The 16,813-nt window shown below is 42.2% G+C and overlaps 1 protein-coding gene across 1 annotated transcript; it reads left to right on the top strand.

The window, feature by feature from the left end:
* The first annotated feature begins 2,142 nt into the window (after positions 1-2,142).
* Positions 2,143-16,661, top strand: TMEM9B (TMEM9 domain family member B). Its single transcript, XM_075163120.1, has 5 exons — positions 2,143-4,879; positions 6,676-6,767; positions 10,411-10,519; positions 11,479-11,613; positions 15,485-16,661. Exons 1-5 carry the CDS (start codon positions 4,796-4,798, stop codon positions 15,638-15,640), a joined length of 576 nt encoding a protein of 191 aa, XP_075019221.1. The 5' UTR covers positions 2,143-4,795; the 3' UTR covers positions 15,641-16,661.
* Positions 16,662-16,813: the final 152 nt, after the last annotated feature.

Raw genomic sequence — 16,813 nt, 5'->3', positions numbered from 1 at the left:
AAGTAATGACAAACTTTACGGCAAAAAGGCCTGTAGTTGTGTCATAATCACAGTCCCACACGGCCTTTAGCATATCTCTCACCGGCGATGGTGTTTCCATGCAGGTTGCAGCAAAGACTGGAATGACATGGCTGGCACTGAGTAGAGCATGTTCTGGATTCATAGTGACTTTATTTTTAGTGCTGGTCACTTCGAATACAAAACAGGGAGCATGGATTTATTAGAGTAATCCCAGTGGATTACTCTGTATGGGGAAGAAACTGTGGGTCCTTTTTGGGCATAGTTGCCTCCATGGAAACATGCCTCTGGCAAACGCTCTTCTGGGGAGAAGAGGGAGTACAAGACAAAGCATGCGGAGCAGCAGCGACCTTGTCTCTCCCATGGGCAATGCACGCAGGGTGCCCGAGGTCCTGCTGGGTCAGGCCTGGTGGAGACTGTTAATAAATTCTGGATTAAATAAACAAATGCAGAAGCTGTTCTTCATGCTGCAGGGGATGTAGTCAGAGTTGTGGACTTACAGATCGTGGTTAACCAGCTGAAGCCCCCTTCTTACTACAAGCTGCTGTTCCTTGTATTTGCAGCACGTCTCCTTTGCTGAAGGAAGGGACATGCACCAGGAATTGCATTGATAAAGCATGACATATGTCACTAATTGAAACCATACGCAGAACACTGCACGCTCCCTGTGCATGCAATATGGGGAGTCAGCTGGTACTAACAAAATGCTCCAGTGTGCGCGAGTACCGACTGACCTTGCGTTAACAGAGAGGGACCTTGAACTCTTCCAGCCCGCAGAAAAGTCAAGAGTGGATTCACTGAGACAGAAAGATAAAACAGATGCAGAGCTCTTTCAGCACTTCCCTCCATTTGGTTCATATCATAAATATCAATACAAATATAGAAATACAGAGGTAAACACTTTGTCTACCTTGTCCTTTCCATATGCATATATTTCTGTTGTGAAAGGCTTTATGTAACTTCTAACAGCAGATTGCAAAATACTGCCTCGGTTATGGAAGGAAGCCACCAGCCATTACATTGCATTACTGTAATGTAATGGGTCTCTGAGATGAACTATATTTGGAGAGCTTGCTTTTATTGTAAACCTTGTACCCCATCCAGCCCCCCGGCATCGATTGCTCTTTGCATTCTCCAGAGATCAAAGACCACAAGGCCAGAATAGCAGCTAGACCTGAACAGAGCCACTGGGGTTTTGGCCCAAAACAGAACTCAAGAGACAAAACCGCGCTGTTTATTTTAAGGGATGCAGTACCAGTGACAGAAAGTATTCAAATGGTTGCTGATGACCGATCTGCTGAAAGGTGAATTTCTCATTAGCCTAGAGCAATTGACATTGTAATTAATCGCTTCCCACACTTCTTTGCTAAGTAAAGGCTGCTGTAATAACAAGTGCTGCATAATTTTAATTTTTTACCTGAACATAGGGAATAGACAAAAGACAATCTGTATTTACTTTGTTTTCCTTTTTGTGCAAATGTCACATTGCTCTCATGTTGGCAATGGCTGCAGAAGTGCTGATTCAATTACTTATTTACATAATCCCTTCAGATTTTTCTTTTATATCATTGTTGATAATGAAAAGATTTTCTCAGCTGAGAAAAGGAAGGGAAGCAGGCAAGTTCTGAATGTGAATAGGCTGAACTGACATAAAAAGATGGTAATTTGCATTAGTAAGAAATAATCATAATGCAGATGATTAAAATTATGGTAAATACTGACTACCCTACCTGCCCTGAGGAACAGGTAGGGTAGACAGTGACAGTGAATGCCCGTTCAGCTGCAGAGTGTGAAGCAACCCTACACAAATTGTTTGACACAGCACAGTACAGTCCAATGCTATTACCAATTAGTTATTTTAGCACAAAGTTATTTTACAGGGAAAAGGTTTTAAAATACTCTTATTCGCATGTGAGTCAGTGCAGCACAGTAAGGAGGAGCAGGGACACGGCTTAGTGCACTGTTGGCTACAGGGATGATGTGACTTTGGGAAGGCTCCTGTGACAGGAAAGGAAAAGCAGAAGCCCGCTTTGCATGTACAGCGCCTGGAAGTATAAAGCTCTTTATAAGCCATTTCTATAAGATGACTGAGCAGAAAAGATACACCCCTGGAGCGGCTCCGCCCCCAACACCTAGGGATGCCTGTGCTGTGTCCTTCGTTGCACAGTCTTGCCTTCTCCTCCCGAAAGCCCTGCTCAGGCTGTGCCCCAATGGCCCAGGGGGGTTTGCCGTGCCCCACAGCTCACCCCCTCTGTGGGATGGGACCAGGATTTTGCCCTCCCCAGAGCCTCAGAAGCAGAGCCTTTGAATGATCACAGGGACTGCTAGCAGCTCTCGGGGGGAACTAGGTGTGTAAGTCTTGATGATGGAGACAAATATTACAGAAGCTACAAAATTGTAAAAAGCTCACTTCTAATTCAACACAGTGCACTGAGAGCAAAGCCCAAGGTTTAGCTTAGAGAGGCCAGCGCGCGGTTGCGACTTTCAAAACAAATCTTGTTATTAAAGCACATTCTATATCATTTTAAAAGAGCACATTAAATGTGAGAGCTCAGCTCCATTAACTTGAAGAGGGTTGGTCCTGTAAGGACTGAGCTGCATGCCACTAAAGCTCGGAATCCACAGATAAACTTTCCAGAGCTCTTTTGAAGATGAAACCCATCTTCAGACCTTCTGGAAGATCAGATAGCTGAAGAGCACCTGTAAATAGGGCTGCTATGGGCAGGGAAATAATTTAATCATTTTTTTCCTTAAAATTACCCTTCCTTTGCATTTTTAAACTTTCTTCCTTGTTGTTTGTTTTTTTTTTTTTTACTGTGGTTTAACAGTATTGCTTCTGATAGGAGAGTGCTGACAAATTTAAAAAAAAAATTAAAAAAATCTAAATGTTAAGATAAAAACTTCCAGTACTTTTTTTTTTAATAATTCATCCAGAAGTTTGGCTTACTAAATCACTGCTTACTGTTTCCTAGGGGAAGAATGGACTCATCTTCTAGAAGAAGTAATCTTTACCTCCTGCAGCACCAAGAGCCTGTGGCTCACAAGCTCCCATTTCTTTTTTTGGTGTCCCTGGATTTGAGGAAGCTCCAAGACTGGGCTTGAAGGTCCCAAAGGCTGTTCCAGCCACCTAAAATAAAGTGCATTTATTACCTGTGTATTAGAACTCTTTGAGTGTGTTAGAAAATTAGTCTATCAGACTATCTATTAGAAATCTTTTCCTACACTGAGCTCTTCCAAATGCAGCGATGCCTCTGAAACTGCCCATTATTTACTTCAGCTCAAAACTTGAGCCATGTTTTTCCAAAGATTCAGCATGTTTTTCAACTCAGCAGTCGATTCGCTCATCGTAGACTGTGAGCGTGGGTGGTAAGGAAGACACGGAGCCACCTTCATGCTTCAAAACACTTTCATTGCAGATACAGTCATTAAGCAGACAAATTGTTTGGCTAAGGCTGAAACTTGATGTATGCTCATTATACTCTGCTGGCAATTTTCCCTGAATTTTAAACAAAGGTGTTTTGTGTTTCCATGGTAACTCAAGCTCCCTTACCGAGATGCCTGATGTGCTGTTAGCATTACACAACTTGCTGTATTAAAACAAAGTGTGATAGCACAATTGAAAAGTACACTGTATCTAAAGGATTATTTTAGTTCCTATGAAATTACAGCCACTTACTGGGGGCTGGGGAAGGAGAGCGGGAATAGAGCAGCTTTTGACGACGTACAGTGTTGCTATTCAGCAGTTTAGGACTGAAAACGGATCTAAGACAGACACGGGGTATAAAAAAGAGGAGCGGGAATACACGGGCCGAGTGACACAGCCGGCTGTTCCTCTGAGAAGTGTGTCGGAGAGGCTGGCATGAGTCCGATGGTTTCCCCGGCTGGGCTCCAGCAGGCGCTCAGCACCGGCTCCCGTGCAAGGGACAGGCTGGATCCAGCCCCAGCAGCACCAGCTGGGTTTGGGGCTCCTGCCCCGGTGGGGAACACCTGGGAACGGCTTCACCTGCCGGGCCCCCAGGGACGGCGCTGGAGCTGCCGCTCCTCACCCAGGCCGGCTGCCCTCGGCAGGGTGACCGCTGCTCCGGGGCGGCAACGGCTAACCGCCGCGCTGCGAACCGGGAGCACCGCTGGACTCGAGTCTCCTCAGAGGAACACGTCTGCCCGCCCCGGCTATCAAACGCGTCGAGGTTAACATAAACCGCCCCTGTCCGGCACCGAGCAGCGGCACCACCCGCCGCCCGCGCTGCTGCTCACCGCCCAGCGAGCGCTACGGAAGCGCGAGCGGCGTTTGTTGGCCTGTGGAAAACGGCTCCTCCGCTGGCCCTCGTCTGCTCCCCGCTACGTTATTGCGAGGGGACCGCCGGGCTCGGGACGCCGCCGCGCTGCCGGCACCCGCGGGGAGGAGCCCTCGGGGACAGGCGGGTACCGCCTCGGGGCAGCAGGCCCCGCAGCCCGCACAGCGGGCGTTTGGCCGAAATCCCGGTCCGGCCGCAGCGCAGGCCTGCCGGAGGCCGCCCTGCACGGCCCTGCCCGCACGCCGAGCCCGCCGGGCCTCGCGGGGGACCGCATCCCGCGTGGGGCCGCCGGCACGCACGGAGACGCCCTCTCACCCCGGAACCATCCGGCGGCGCCGCCGTTCCCGCGGAGGCCGCCATCGCGGCCGGACGCCACCTGACGTGCAGCCGGCGGAAGGCGGAAGTGATGGCGGAAGTGATGGCGGCGGGCGCCGGGGGGCCGGCGGCGGCGGCGCGGCGGTGATAAGCGGTCGGGGCCCGAGATGGCGGCCCGCTGCGGGGGCTGGGCGCGCCTCTGCTCGCTGCTGGCGCTGGCCGCTCTGGCGGGGCTGGGCGCTGAGGCCAAGGTGAGCGGAGCGGAGCGGGGCGGGGGGGAACGGATCACGGTGGCGCTCCCCGCCGCCCTTCCCGGTACCGGGGCCCTCCCCGCCTCCGCCCCGCCGGTCGCTCGGTGCCCCCCCGGTCGTTCCGTGCCCCGCGTCGCCTCGGCCTGCTTGAGGTGGAGGCCGGAGCCGGTGGTTTCGGCCGGGTGCGGCCCTGCACCGCTGCGGCCCCGCGGGCTCCGGAGGAGGCAGCCGGGAGGGGCAGGGCCCGGCTGTGGCGTCGCCAGTGTCTGCGCCAGCCTTAAGTTTGTAGCAATTGGTGTAGTTTTGACCTGGTGCCCGGGGACGCCGTCAGGCAGAACTACAAGGACAGCCGCTGAGAGGGCCTCGCCGAGGTGAAGCTGCTGTTCTCGTGGCTGCCGGGGCTGGGGTCGGGGTCTGCCCCGCGCCTCGCCGTCTTCAGCGCGGTGCTCTGCTGCCCGAGTGAGCTCTTCTCGCTGGTCCTGCGGTGACTCTGCTGGCTCCTGCTGCCTTAGCTGGGTTGAGTGTCCGCAGACACTCTGCTGTTGGTCCTTCGGGGTTAATATTTGGGATTAGAATCTTAGCATCGCTGTGACTGACTGAGAACATCGTGTCTCCTAATAGTAAAAGTCTTTCCTATTGTCAAAGTACCCACGTGTCTGAATTTTCTCCTTTTTAATGATATTTGACTTTTCTATGGCGAGACCAGAAGTGACTTGGTATATAACGCAGTCAAGGTTTTCCAACTTGACCTATAGCCACTTAGTGTTACTGTGACTTGATTGTTCAGTGTAGAAGTTTATTACCAATACTTCTTAAGACATTCTTTTGTAGTGCCATTAGAAATGGCCTTGAACTTTAGATAAGCCATGTTTATCCTCTGTCTCTTACTACTTGCTCAAATAAGTTACTCTGATTTGGGTTTGAGAATGCTTTCATCTAAAACCACTTGCTGACCATCTCTGTTCTCTCCATATGGTTTTCTGTTCTTGTGCAATTTGGGAAATTTGGAAAATTACCGTATTTTAATATACTACACAAAGCAATCTTTTTCTGAAATTCTATTTTTCCCACTAGCGATCTAAATGTTAATTTTGGGTGCTACTTCTTTCTCACTGTCCATAACAGTTAATTCTCTTCTTTCTGCAGTGCCTATTGTTGTTTATGCAAATGTTAATTTGTTTCTCTAAAACTTGCTTTTACAAGTTTCCTTAATTTTTCACATTTACTTTGCCTTCATTTGGAATTCCAGTTTTGTACTTTTTTCTCTACCTTACAATATCCTGCTGCTGTTTAAGATAAGAGAACCTGAGGTTGTACTAGTCCCTCTAGTAGTTTTCCTTACAGAGTTGTTTCTCTTGTGGCCAGGGAGGACAGAATTATCCACAGAGGTTTCTTTGCCAGCCTCCATTTGGGGTTAATATTCTTTCATTTGTTTTAAGCACATCACTGTGTCTGTTGTACAGCTGACCTCATAAGTTGAATAGTTGAGTATACCAACATCAGTATCTTCTGAATGTGTTTTTTTTCTTAAAAAGAAGACTGAGCTTAAACTTCAAATTTTTCTCGTAAAGAATGCATTTGCTATCTAAAATAATAGTGTTACTTGACAAATTACTACTTGCTTAGTAATTTTGAAGGGTTGTTTTTAAACTCGAAGGAAATCCTGAGTAAGACTATTCAAAGATACTTGCAAGTAGTTTGTGTTAAATATTCCATGTATTATGTGAAGAGTGTTTTCCGTATCCTGTTATGGTTACTGATGATAATTTGTTCTAAGCATGTTGTTTACTTTACAGAATTCTGAGGATGTCCGATGTAAATGCATCTGCCCTCCTTACAAAGACCATTCGGGCCATATTTACAACAAAAACGTTTCACAGAAAGACTGGTGAGTGTGTGCGGCATGAAAAATTATAATGAGTCTTACTGGTTAAAGACTTGTTCCATAACGATTATATGTGAGTCTCCTATGGTGGTGCCAGGAGAAATTACATCTTTTGCATAACTTACTGTAACTTTTCTTTTAAAAGTACTCCAAAATTCACCTCTAGCAAGAGACAAGGCTTGGAATCTATAGGTTTTGCCCTGTCTGTTTTGGTTTGCTTGCTTGCATGTTTAGTTATTTATTTAGACTTGGAAGTAGTAGAAGGGAAGAGGGTGTTGTAATTTGAATTCAGTGATTTGAAATGGCGTAAAGGCAAGGGTGCACGGCCATGGAACTAGGACTTGGGAGTATTGTCTCCTCTTTCTCCGCTCTTGAAACGCATACTATCATTTAGAGACTATTGTTTCTGAAGATTTCCGTTCCTCCGAAGTGCAGCCAAAGAGTGCAGTTATATGACATGGTCTGAGCCATCTAACAACACATTTTTTCAGAGAGAGAGAGAGGTCTGACATCTCTGTGCCCCAGCAACGTGCTCAATTGTATTGTTTAGGCCAGCTATGGCATTTGTCAGACTCCTCTCCAAGCTGAGGGCTGATGTGCATGGCCAGGGATGAAGGGGTGGGGAAGAAAGGGAGATGACAGTGACTTGTTACATTGGCATAGGTCCCTTGTGTGATTTCACCTTGAGTATCATTGTCTATGTGAATCATACAAGTAAAACACCATGGTTTAGAGATCTGTTGATGTTTGAGGTGCTCAGAGATTCTTGGGTCAACCTATAAAAACGTGACATACTTCTTGATGTATTGACTCTTCTTCAGTTACGTTAAGAATTTATAAAAGACTTTTTAGTCTGATGCATAGCGGCAGCTTGGCATCTTGATTATGAAAACTTCATGCCCCTGAATAGGCCCCCAAAAATAATTATAGGAATAAAATTAGTGATACAGATATGTGTAGGGCTGTGCCGTGACTTATTAAATTACTTACAGGAGAACTGCGAGAAACAACACTGTAAATGTCAATCTAAACTCATAAACATAAAATGTACTGTCTGATCGAAATTGCTATTTTTGTCCCACGTGATTAACTTAACAACATTAGTCCTACTATGACAAATAAAGTTTCAGCAGTGAAACACACTGGGAAAATTCCAGCTGCAGCAGACATTTCAGAGTAGCAGTGTTACTGGTTTTATTGTTCATTACCGCTCTGCAAATAAAAATGGATTTTTTTCAGTGAGTACTACTTAGTGTGTACCTTACTAGCAGAAAAGACCCTGTTTCCCTTTAAATCAATATTGGTACTAATTGAAGGAAAAGATTATCTTTGAAGGCTTGACTAACTTTATGGTGAGAGATACTGATGCATACAGAATCTCAAAAAACTATTTTCCTATCTTAAATCTCGTTTTGTTGAGATAATTTCTTAAGTGACCATCTGGGAACATTTTATGGCTTTGATCTTCTGTTTGAGATGTCTTCTTGCCACTTCTAAGAGGCTTGATTGCTAGCTTATGTGCAATAAAATTGACAAATTTAGTGCCATACTTTGGCTTCTGCATCAGTGCAAGTCACTTATTATCGAATGGAACTGGCTGATGTGCACCATCCTTTAGGTATTTAGATCAGTTACTTGTGAGACAAGAGCCAGATCGATTTTTAGTGTCTTTATGAATTATTTACAGTATAATGACCACTTACTTCTGGCTTGTCCAGACATAAAATGAAAATTTAATTTTTAATGTTGAACCTTTAATGTGCATCGTGATACTCTTATTTAGATGCTTCAGTTCTTTCAGTTGGAGTGGTCTGTTCTTTGGCTTCAGACTGGCAAACAGTGCGTTGTGCTAACGTCAGTGTGGGCTGGGGTGCTTTGACACCCATAAAAGCGTTCACCCTTCTGGGCTCAGGTTTGGAACTATTGCGGGCAGTCCCATCCTGATGGACAATGCCCTAGGCAAGCATAGTGGTGCCTAAGCACCGACAGGGTTAAATGACCCACTTGGAAAGTGTTGGTGTTTGTATTTTGTGCTTTGAAAGTATTGGTGTACGGAGGCCAACTGCAGTGGTAGTCATGGATGTGGAGGGAGGGCGAGTGGGAGGACACCCTGTCTACAAGCTGAATGAACTGGAAATCAAAAAAAAAGCTGCCCTTCTGACTAGCCTAGCTTGCCTTGGAAGAACTGCTTCCTTGGTGCTGTTACTGTGGGCACAAGGGGCAAGGTGGTAATGTAGAGGCAGTTGAGTGGGAAAATTGTCCAGAGAAGGATCAGCCTTTTCTACATTTTCCTCTAAAATTGCCATGGAATTGCAGTCCAAGGAAACACATAATCAAAATTCTAAGGTTCTGATAGACTTTATGCTTCCTAGCAACTTGAAACACTGAACTGGATAAAAAAACCTGGTATTAATATTTGATATATTCACCATAACAGACTTGCTACTGTACTTAAGCTACATACAAGATTTCTGCTATACTTGTGCAGCATATTGATGCAAGCTTTCAATCATATGAACAGAAATTGTGTAGATTATAACTTGCATGTATTTTTGATTTTGTAGCTTGAATGCTGCACTCCTCCACAGAGGAGAATGTAATTCTACTTTCAGATAAACGAGAAAAATAAGCTTTCCACTCTTTTCCAGAGGATGTGACTTGACACTCAATAGTTTTACTTATGAAGAAGAAATACAAAGAAAACAGAAGAGATGAATTTGTGTCTGGCCATGTGTTTGCAGCGTTGTAATCTAGCCCAGTAGACTGTTGAATCCTAGGCTGCTGATGTCACTTCAGGCGTTTTGTTTCATTACCTGGTTCTGACTGTGCTAACATTGAGTTAAGGATAAAGGCAAAACAAGATTTTTGTTCTGTCAGTGCTCTGCAGGGACCCTGGGATGCGAACTCCGAACAACCAACCTGAGTCAGCAAAAAGACCAAAATTGCATAAGATATTGGTGGAAGCAGTTGTCTCATGGCAGCTGGATTTTAGTGGTATAGAGTGCTCAACCACGCTTTTTGGCATGCGACTGACTTATATTTTGTAACCTTTTAAGTCAAATGATGCTTTCGCATCCGGGTCTGGTGCTGAAAACTGAATACTACTTATTCACTATCTTGTTGCTTAGAGAAACAACCCATCAGACTTCTGTTTTTTTTCTTCAATGCCTGTAACTTGTGATGGCAAGAAAAAAGAACTTCTGTTCATGAACACCAAAGAGAGGTTAATCTCCCTTCAGATAGTGGAAGGATAGAATAAGGCTCTTTTGAGTACGATGAAGAAAGAAGTGTATAGCTGGAATTTACTTTCATCCATGATGTCAGTGTCAAATGATGCATTTGTGCTGGGATTCAAATCCTTGGACTTGTTATGCTAACAGCTTTAATACTTTCACTCAAAAAAGAAAACGTATTGAGTTAGAAGTGTCTTAAAACTTGTTTAGCAGCTTGTCAATAGCTGAATTTCATGTTTAAGTAAAATAATTGTGGAGTAGTGATTTTTTTTTTTTTTTTAATCTTGGATACCTATAATTTAGAACAGCTGAACTTAACTGTGAACTTAGCTCATGCAACTGGGGTCTGCATGCATAGTGGAACAAGTAAGCTAAAACCATCTCAAAACTGAGCAGTTTCTGTCTTTCTTCAGTGATTGTCTTCATGTGGTTGAACCTATGCCTGTCCCTGGACCTGATGTAGAAGCATACTGTTTACGTTGTGAATGCAAATATGAAGAGAGAAGCTCTGTCACAATTAAGGTAAACAATGTAATTCTGTTGGCATATATTAAGTACTTCAACTGATTAGTAAATGTCTGTTATCTTCTAGAGAAATACTCTTTTTAAAGGGAAAATTTTTCTAAAGCAGTCTAAGATTTAACTTTTTTCATGATAGTTGCTCACAATTTATCTTGAGTAGTAACAATAGCATCAAGCTGTAGCTGAAGGAGTGAGCTTGAGATCCTTTGCTGAAGATGTCCACTTGAGATTAAGCTTTACACCTTGCTGAAATTCTGAGTATTCTAAGGCATTTTGTCAAGCTTTGAACTTTTTCATTATTATTTTAGAGGGTCTGTCATTATTCAGCTGTCTTACTGGCTTACTATAAATTTTCTTTGTACGTTGGCAAGCTAAAAAGAGCGAAATTGTCCGTGTTTGCTCTAACAGATGATTTCTGTATTCTTCACGTTCTTACCCTATTGGAGCTATTGAGCTCTAGGCTGGGGTGAATAGATTGTGCAGTGCATCTTTTCTTTTATAACACAGACTCCTTTTTTTTGTCTTTTAGAAGTTTAGTATTTCTTTTTGCCTTCCCATTTTTCTTAGTGACTGAATGCAGGTCTATGCTAGAGCATGGAGACCATGCAGGAATCCCCAAATTTGTCACCCCGGTTTAATGGCCAAACTGAACAGTTGTCTTGGTTGAGGTGAGATTTATAACACCAAGTTGTTTTAAGAGGGATAGCCTAAGATTTTTAGCAAGGCCTCACTAAGAGAAACTGTTTCGAGCTAACAGCTGTCTGCCCCAAACCCTTTTAATACCAGGTTGTAGTTTGGTGGTTTTTCTCTGAGTTTTAAGTCATCTGGTGACACTATCAAAGATCGACAGGCTCATCGCAAACGTTGCATGTACTCTTTTCTTTTGGTCCTTGCTGCCTGCTGAGAGATTGTGGGAGGAATGTCACAATTCTGGCATAAACTGTGCTTGCATTGTGTAGGTTACAATCATCATATACCTGTCTATTTTGGGCCTACTTCTTCTGTACATGGTGTACCTTACACTGGTGGAACCTATACTGAAGAGACGTCTCTTTGGACATTCACAGCTCATACAAAGTGATGAAGACATTGGGGTGAGTTCACCAGAGTGCTTGTGTACTTGGGTTAACGTAAAGATTGGGATGGTTAGTTGTTAAATAACTATTTGGGATGAGCAGCTTTTTTTGCCAGGCAGTGTAAATGCTTTTCCTGAAGGGAGAGGAAAAGAAAGCTGTGTGATGACTTCTGTGAAGTCACTCTTTCATTTTTTCACTGGGCTAGAAAGTAGTAAGATGAAGACTGCTTCAGTTATCCCAGCTCTAGACACAGATTATTTTCTCAGAGAAGACACAGAGGAGGAATGGAGGTAAGCATATATAGGAGGTACAACTTACAGTCTTGCTAGTGATCACATTTACGCAAATTGCTTGCTGCTTAGATTTCTCTCTACAAAAAGAAGGCAGAGGGGTTGCATCTTCTATTGCTCCAGTTTGAATTTGTTGATGCTAAAAATTCAGAAGAAATTGTTGTGATGAAAAATAGTGGTTGATGCAGAAATAATTTCTTAGTATTACAGCTAGAAACCAGAATGTCACAGTATATTCCAACAGATCAGAACAGCCTTTTTTTGGGAGGAAAAGGGAAGTAGTCCATTAGTGACTTGGTTTCTTGTCATTACTGGCCTTCCCAATCTCCAACACAGTGTTTTTGACTTCTAATAAAAATGGAACAAAATCTTCAGTACCATTACAGTACCAGAAGGGAATGTAAGACCTCATGAAATCTTGTATGGAAAGAGTGAGACACTTCAGCACCTGATCAGTGTGGGTAAGGAGTACTGGTTGGTGGGGGTAGGTCATCGGTGTATTGAAGGGGGACTTAGAGTAGTATGAAAATACGGACTATGGCTTTGCATCTGATGAATCTGCGTGCATCTGAACCTGATGAATCTGCATGCATAGAAGTATTGTCATAAAGTACTGCGAGGAAAGTTTTCTAACGGCAGCTGGGTTGGTGGTAGAGAGTTTGTGTGGTTCAACACTAACAGATAAAACAATTCTGAAGTCTCAGCATCAAGGTACTTTCTCTATTGAGCCCTCAAGCAGCACTGCTTTTACTGTTAAAAGTACGCTTCAGGTGTGGCATAATGTTAGAAAGAATTTCTGAAACCAAACCTAGAGTATGAAGTGGGAAGATTGCTGTCTGCTTAACCTAAGCCTTTCAGCAGACATGAGCACTTTATTACTGTTGAAGTAAATGGAAGCTACTCAAAAAGACTTACAACATTTATTAGTGTCTTAGAATAGAATCGTTAAGAATATTTTCATCATTCCTTCAAATAAATAGGAAGCTAATAGAAGTGAAACAAAATTATGATGGCAACACTTTTTAAAATCTGTTTAAAAGCCCTGTAGTTCTGACTGCCTGTTGCTTCAGTGGCTTCATAGGTCTGAAGGTATCAAAACCGGTAAATGCTATGTTATGCTGTGTATCTGCGGATTTCAATGTGAGTTGCACTCGGTTTCTCCAGGCTGTTTTTGGAGTGACAACTGTCATTCCTAGTAAACTGAGAAAAAGCATATTCTTTAGTTCCACTGTTTTTTCATCAACAGTGGCCACATCAGCCATCTTGTCTTAAAAAGGTGTTTCTGTTCTGCAGGAGGGAATGTTAAGTATTCAAAATCAAGCATTTTCCTAGACAATAGCTTTTATCAGCTGTGCTTTCTTTATTTACCTCGATTTCACAATAAAAATATGTGATTGTTACCCAAGTTTGAGCTAACATTGTCTGGAGCGAAGGTACCTTTGGACAGAGGTATCCTATTGCTGTTATGTCCCACTGTTTCTGCACTTCCTTGTGTATTACACGGAGACATATTTCAAATGTCTTTGTATTGACATCTTAAGATTTTCCCAGTCACTTCTAGGAGGATATTGGCCTTTTGTGGGTTTTTTTGTTTTGTTTTGGTTTTTTTGTGTTTTTTTTTGTTGTTTTTTTTTTTTTTTGAAAACAGGGATTTGAATGACCATCTTCCTGTCTGCATTCTTGGGCAGACAGGGCAGACATTCTTGCCCAATCTGCAAATTGGGCAGATTCCTGCTTGAATTAAATGAACTTGTGCTGAATGCTATACCTCAGACAAATTATTTTTATTTTATAACTTATATAAATTATATTAATACCTCCAAATCTGGGTTATAATCTTGATTGTAGATGGAAGAAGTGAAATAAGTCCTGTGACAGAGCTCGGGTTAACTTCAGAATGAATTTACCTTAAAATCTGGATCCATCTTAACTAATTTCATGTTTTGCTGTAACTGTTACTGTGACCGTTACCTGTGCTTGTGGTGTCACTAGTGCTTATATCTGCAGTAGTGCTTGAAACAAAAAGCACTTCAGGTCCTTGCTTAGTTTATCCTGTTTATCCTCCTTCTGTGACAATGAATGTGAAATAATTTAAGGTCCCTCATGACTTATCCCTATCCTTGCCTTCCCTCTTGCAAATTCTTGAGGTATTGATCCTTGTCACACTTTGGAAATACCATGTGCATTGATTTTGTTGCTGAATTTCAAGCCAGTATGTTTGCTCTTTCTCATTGCCCATTGATGGCAGTAGCAATTGATGAATGTAAGCCATTTCCATAGACCTTTTTCCTCTTAAATTCTTTTTTCCCCTTGTTGTCTACATAGAAGTTGACAGTGGCTAGCCTTTGAGCTCAGATTGTTGTTTGTCAGGAAAGCTAGTACCATCTAGTTTGTCCTGCACTCTCTCTTCCACCATCTGTTTTATGGTAAAAATGTGTTGCTATTGTGATTTTGTTTCCTTGTGAATGAAGTGATTTGTCACCTGTTAACTGCCCATTCTAGGTATATATAACTGCATAATTTTTTATGGTGGGATTATAGCTCTTTGGGTCAGGGATTGTCTCTTGCTCTCTAGGACCATAGTTCTTAGCCCAGTGAGGCTCATGTGTGGCTTTGGGACTTGTAGGCATCACTTCAGTGGGTATCATTAACGATAATCGCTGTACTACTAAGAATTATCATTGAACTACTCTACGCAGTCATATCACAAATAAAGTATCCGTTAATGTGAATGTCTTCAAAAGTGTTCTGGGGGAAAAAAAAAAAAAAGGAATATGAAGTGTAGACATACAAAAAGGACAGTTATTTATTACAGGACATAATTATGTTATTTTTCATTATGCATGGTATATATGATGCTTTCTGACATAGCTTTAGCAACATGACTTTGTCCAAAACAGTTTGATAGCCAAATAAGAACTTCAGTTCCAACTTTTACTGTTTATAACTTGGTTATATTTATTAGAAGAAAATAAAGCTTTGCAGGTACTGTTAAAAAACAGACAGAGTAAATATTAAACAGGCACTCCGTTATTGTTGAGCTCTGTCACTTAAGCAGCTGTATTGACACTGTGCTTTTAGACAGCTCAGTACAATGGGTTTAGTTTGGTAAACATCAGAGTGTGTTGGTTTTATATAGAAGCTGTGTGTGAACATCCTGAACTGCCTGACGGTAAATGGCCAAGAGCTGGCAGAGAACTGACTCTTTAATTCAGTTTTAAAGTGAAGTGCATTCATGACAACAACAGGAGGCTCCCAGCGCCTGGGTCTGTTCTAGCTAATGGATGCAAGACTGTGGTTCTGATCTTGCAGCTCACCATAATGTCTCTGGGCAGCAGATAAGTGTTTGACAGTACAATGAGGTTTGGTCTATTTGGGAAACCTGTGGAAGTTACTTTGAATAAGAAATTGAAGCATAGTTCTAACTATTCAAAAACTTGCTTGGTCATTATTACTGACCAGCTTTTTGAAACAGCTCGTTTACCTTTAAATCAAAACAAACCTCCCACACACATCCTTTGGAATGTAATAACAAAAAATACTGATGTAATTGCTCAGTGGAATTGTTGAGATCTAACTAACGATTTTTGCCATTCCAGGATCACCAGCCTTTTGCAAATGCACATGACGTGCTGGCTCGTTCTCGGAGCCGTGCCAATGTATTGAACAAAGTGGAGTATGCCCAGCAGCGTTGGAAGTTACAGGTCCAAGAGCAACGCAAATCTGTCTTTGACCGTCATGTTGTGCTGAGTTAATTGTCTCAGTAAAATGACTCCAGGGAAGTGAAGTGGACTAATTGAAAGAGCTGACTTACGTCTTCCTGATCCTGCCAATTCAGAAGGGTTTTCTTGAATGGTTCATTATTGATTTTTAAAAAAAAAAATAAAGAAAAAAGTATTTGAACTTTGAAGGAATGTACTGGAGTGGAAGTGATTTAAAGATTAGTTAACCAAAAGCTAAAATCTTTACATTTTCAAATGGCTTTTACTAAACTGACAAGAAAACAAAAGAAAACAAACTCTAAGATATTTTGGGTTGCCACTGTGGTACGTTATTTACAGTTGTGACTTTATGGTGGTTTTTAACTATATATTTCTCTCTACTATTTATGTGGTTAAAAAGTACCTGGGAACACAGTAATTACTTACAACTCACTGATTACTTTATGTAAAGATCTTTTGTAAATATATTTGGATTTTCTGCTGACTAATGCTAGGTACTAGAAATCTAAATCTTGCAGTGTAGTTTTCATATCAGAGAATGAGATCCTGATTGGCTGTATTCATCATTTGGTTTCTTGCACTCGTACTTTCAAGATGCTTGTATGTCAAGTAATGTTTGCAGATTTAAGGCAAAACTTAAATGGACACTGACTCTTTGAGCTGCATACTTAAAGTACTGTGATGTAGATAAACTCAAATGCAGTGCTTATCAAGACAGTGTTGGCATTTTGTTCTGTTTTGCTTTAATAGCTTAATATATTGTATGTGTATGATATCTCTTAAAAAAAAATCTTTTCCCTTTCTTTTCATGGGTAAAGTCTCAGGAGTTAGTATATGATGAAATATTTATTATAAAAATCTTTCTGCATTTGTCTGGATTGATGGTGTAAGGCACATACTTTCTCTAGCACCTGTCATCTGGGGAGTTAGGTGTATTTTTTTATCTGTGATTCTGTACTCATCTCTCAAGAGGTATGCAGTTGCTAGATGACTAACTTTCATATATCCCCTTTGGAATGTAACAATTAAAGATAAAACTGATTTTTGAAAAATGGATGTGCATTATCTGTATGTCATCATTTTCCTCCCCCATTACCCTGCATGTAAATTCCATCTATAAAAGCACTTCTCTGAAAATGCTTCAGAGTAGAAATATGCACTTGTTCAGTGCTTAGATAAAGGAAAGAAAGGCTCAGCAAAAAGTTT

This window comes from Calonectris borealis, chromosome 14, assembly GCF_964195595.1.
Source record: "Calonectris borealis chromosome 14, bCalBor7.hap1.2, whole genome shotgun sequence".
NCBI classification, from domain to species: Eukaryota; Metazoa; Chordata; class Aves; order Procellariiformes; family Procellariidae; genus Calonectris; species Calonectris borealis.
This window is presented reverse-complemented; position numbering and strand designations above follow the sequence as displayed.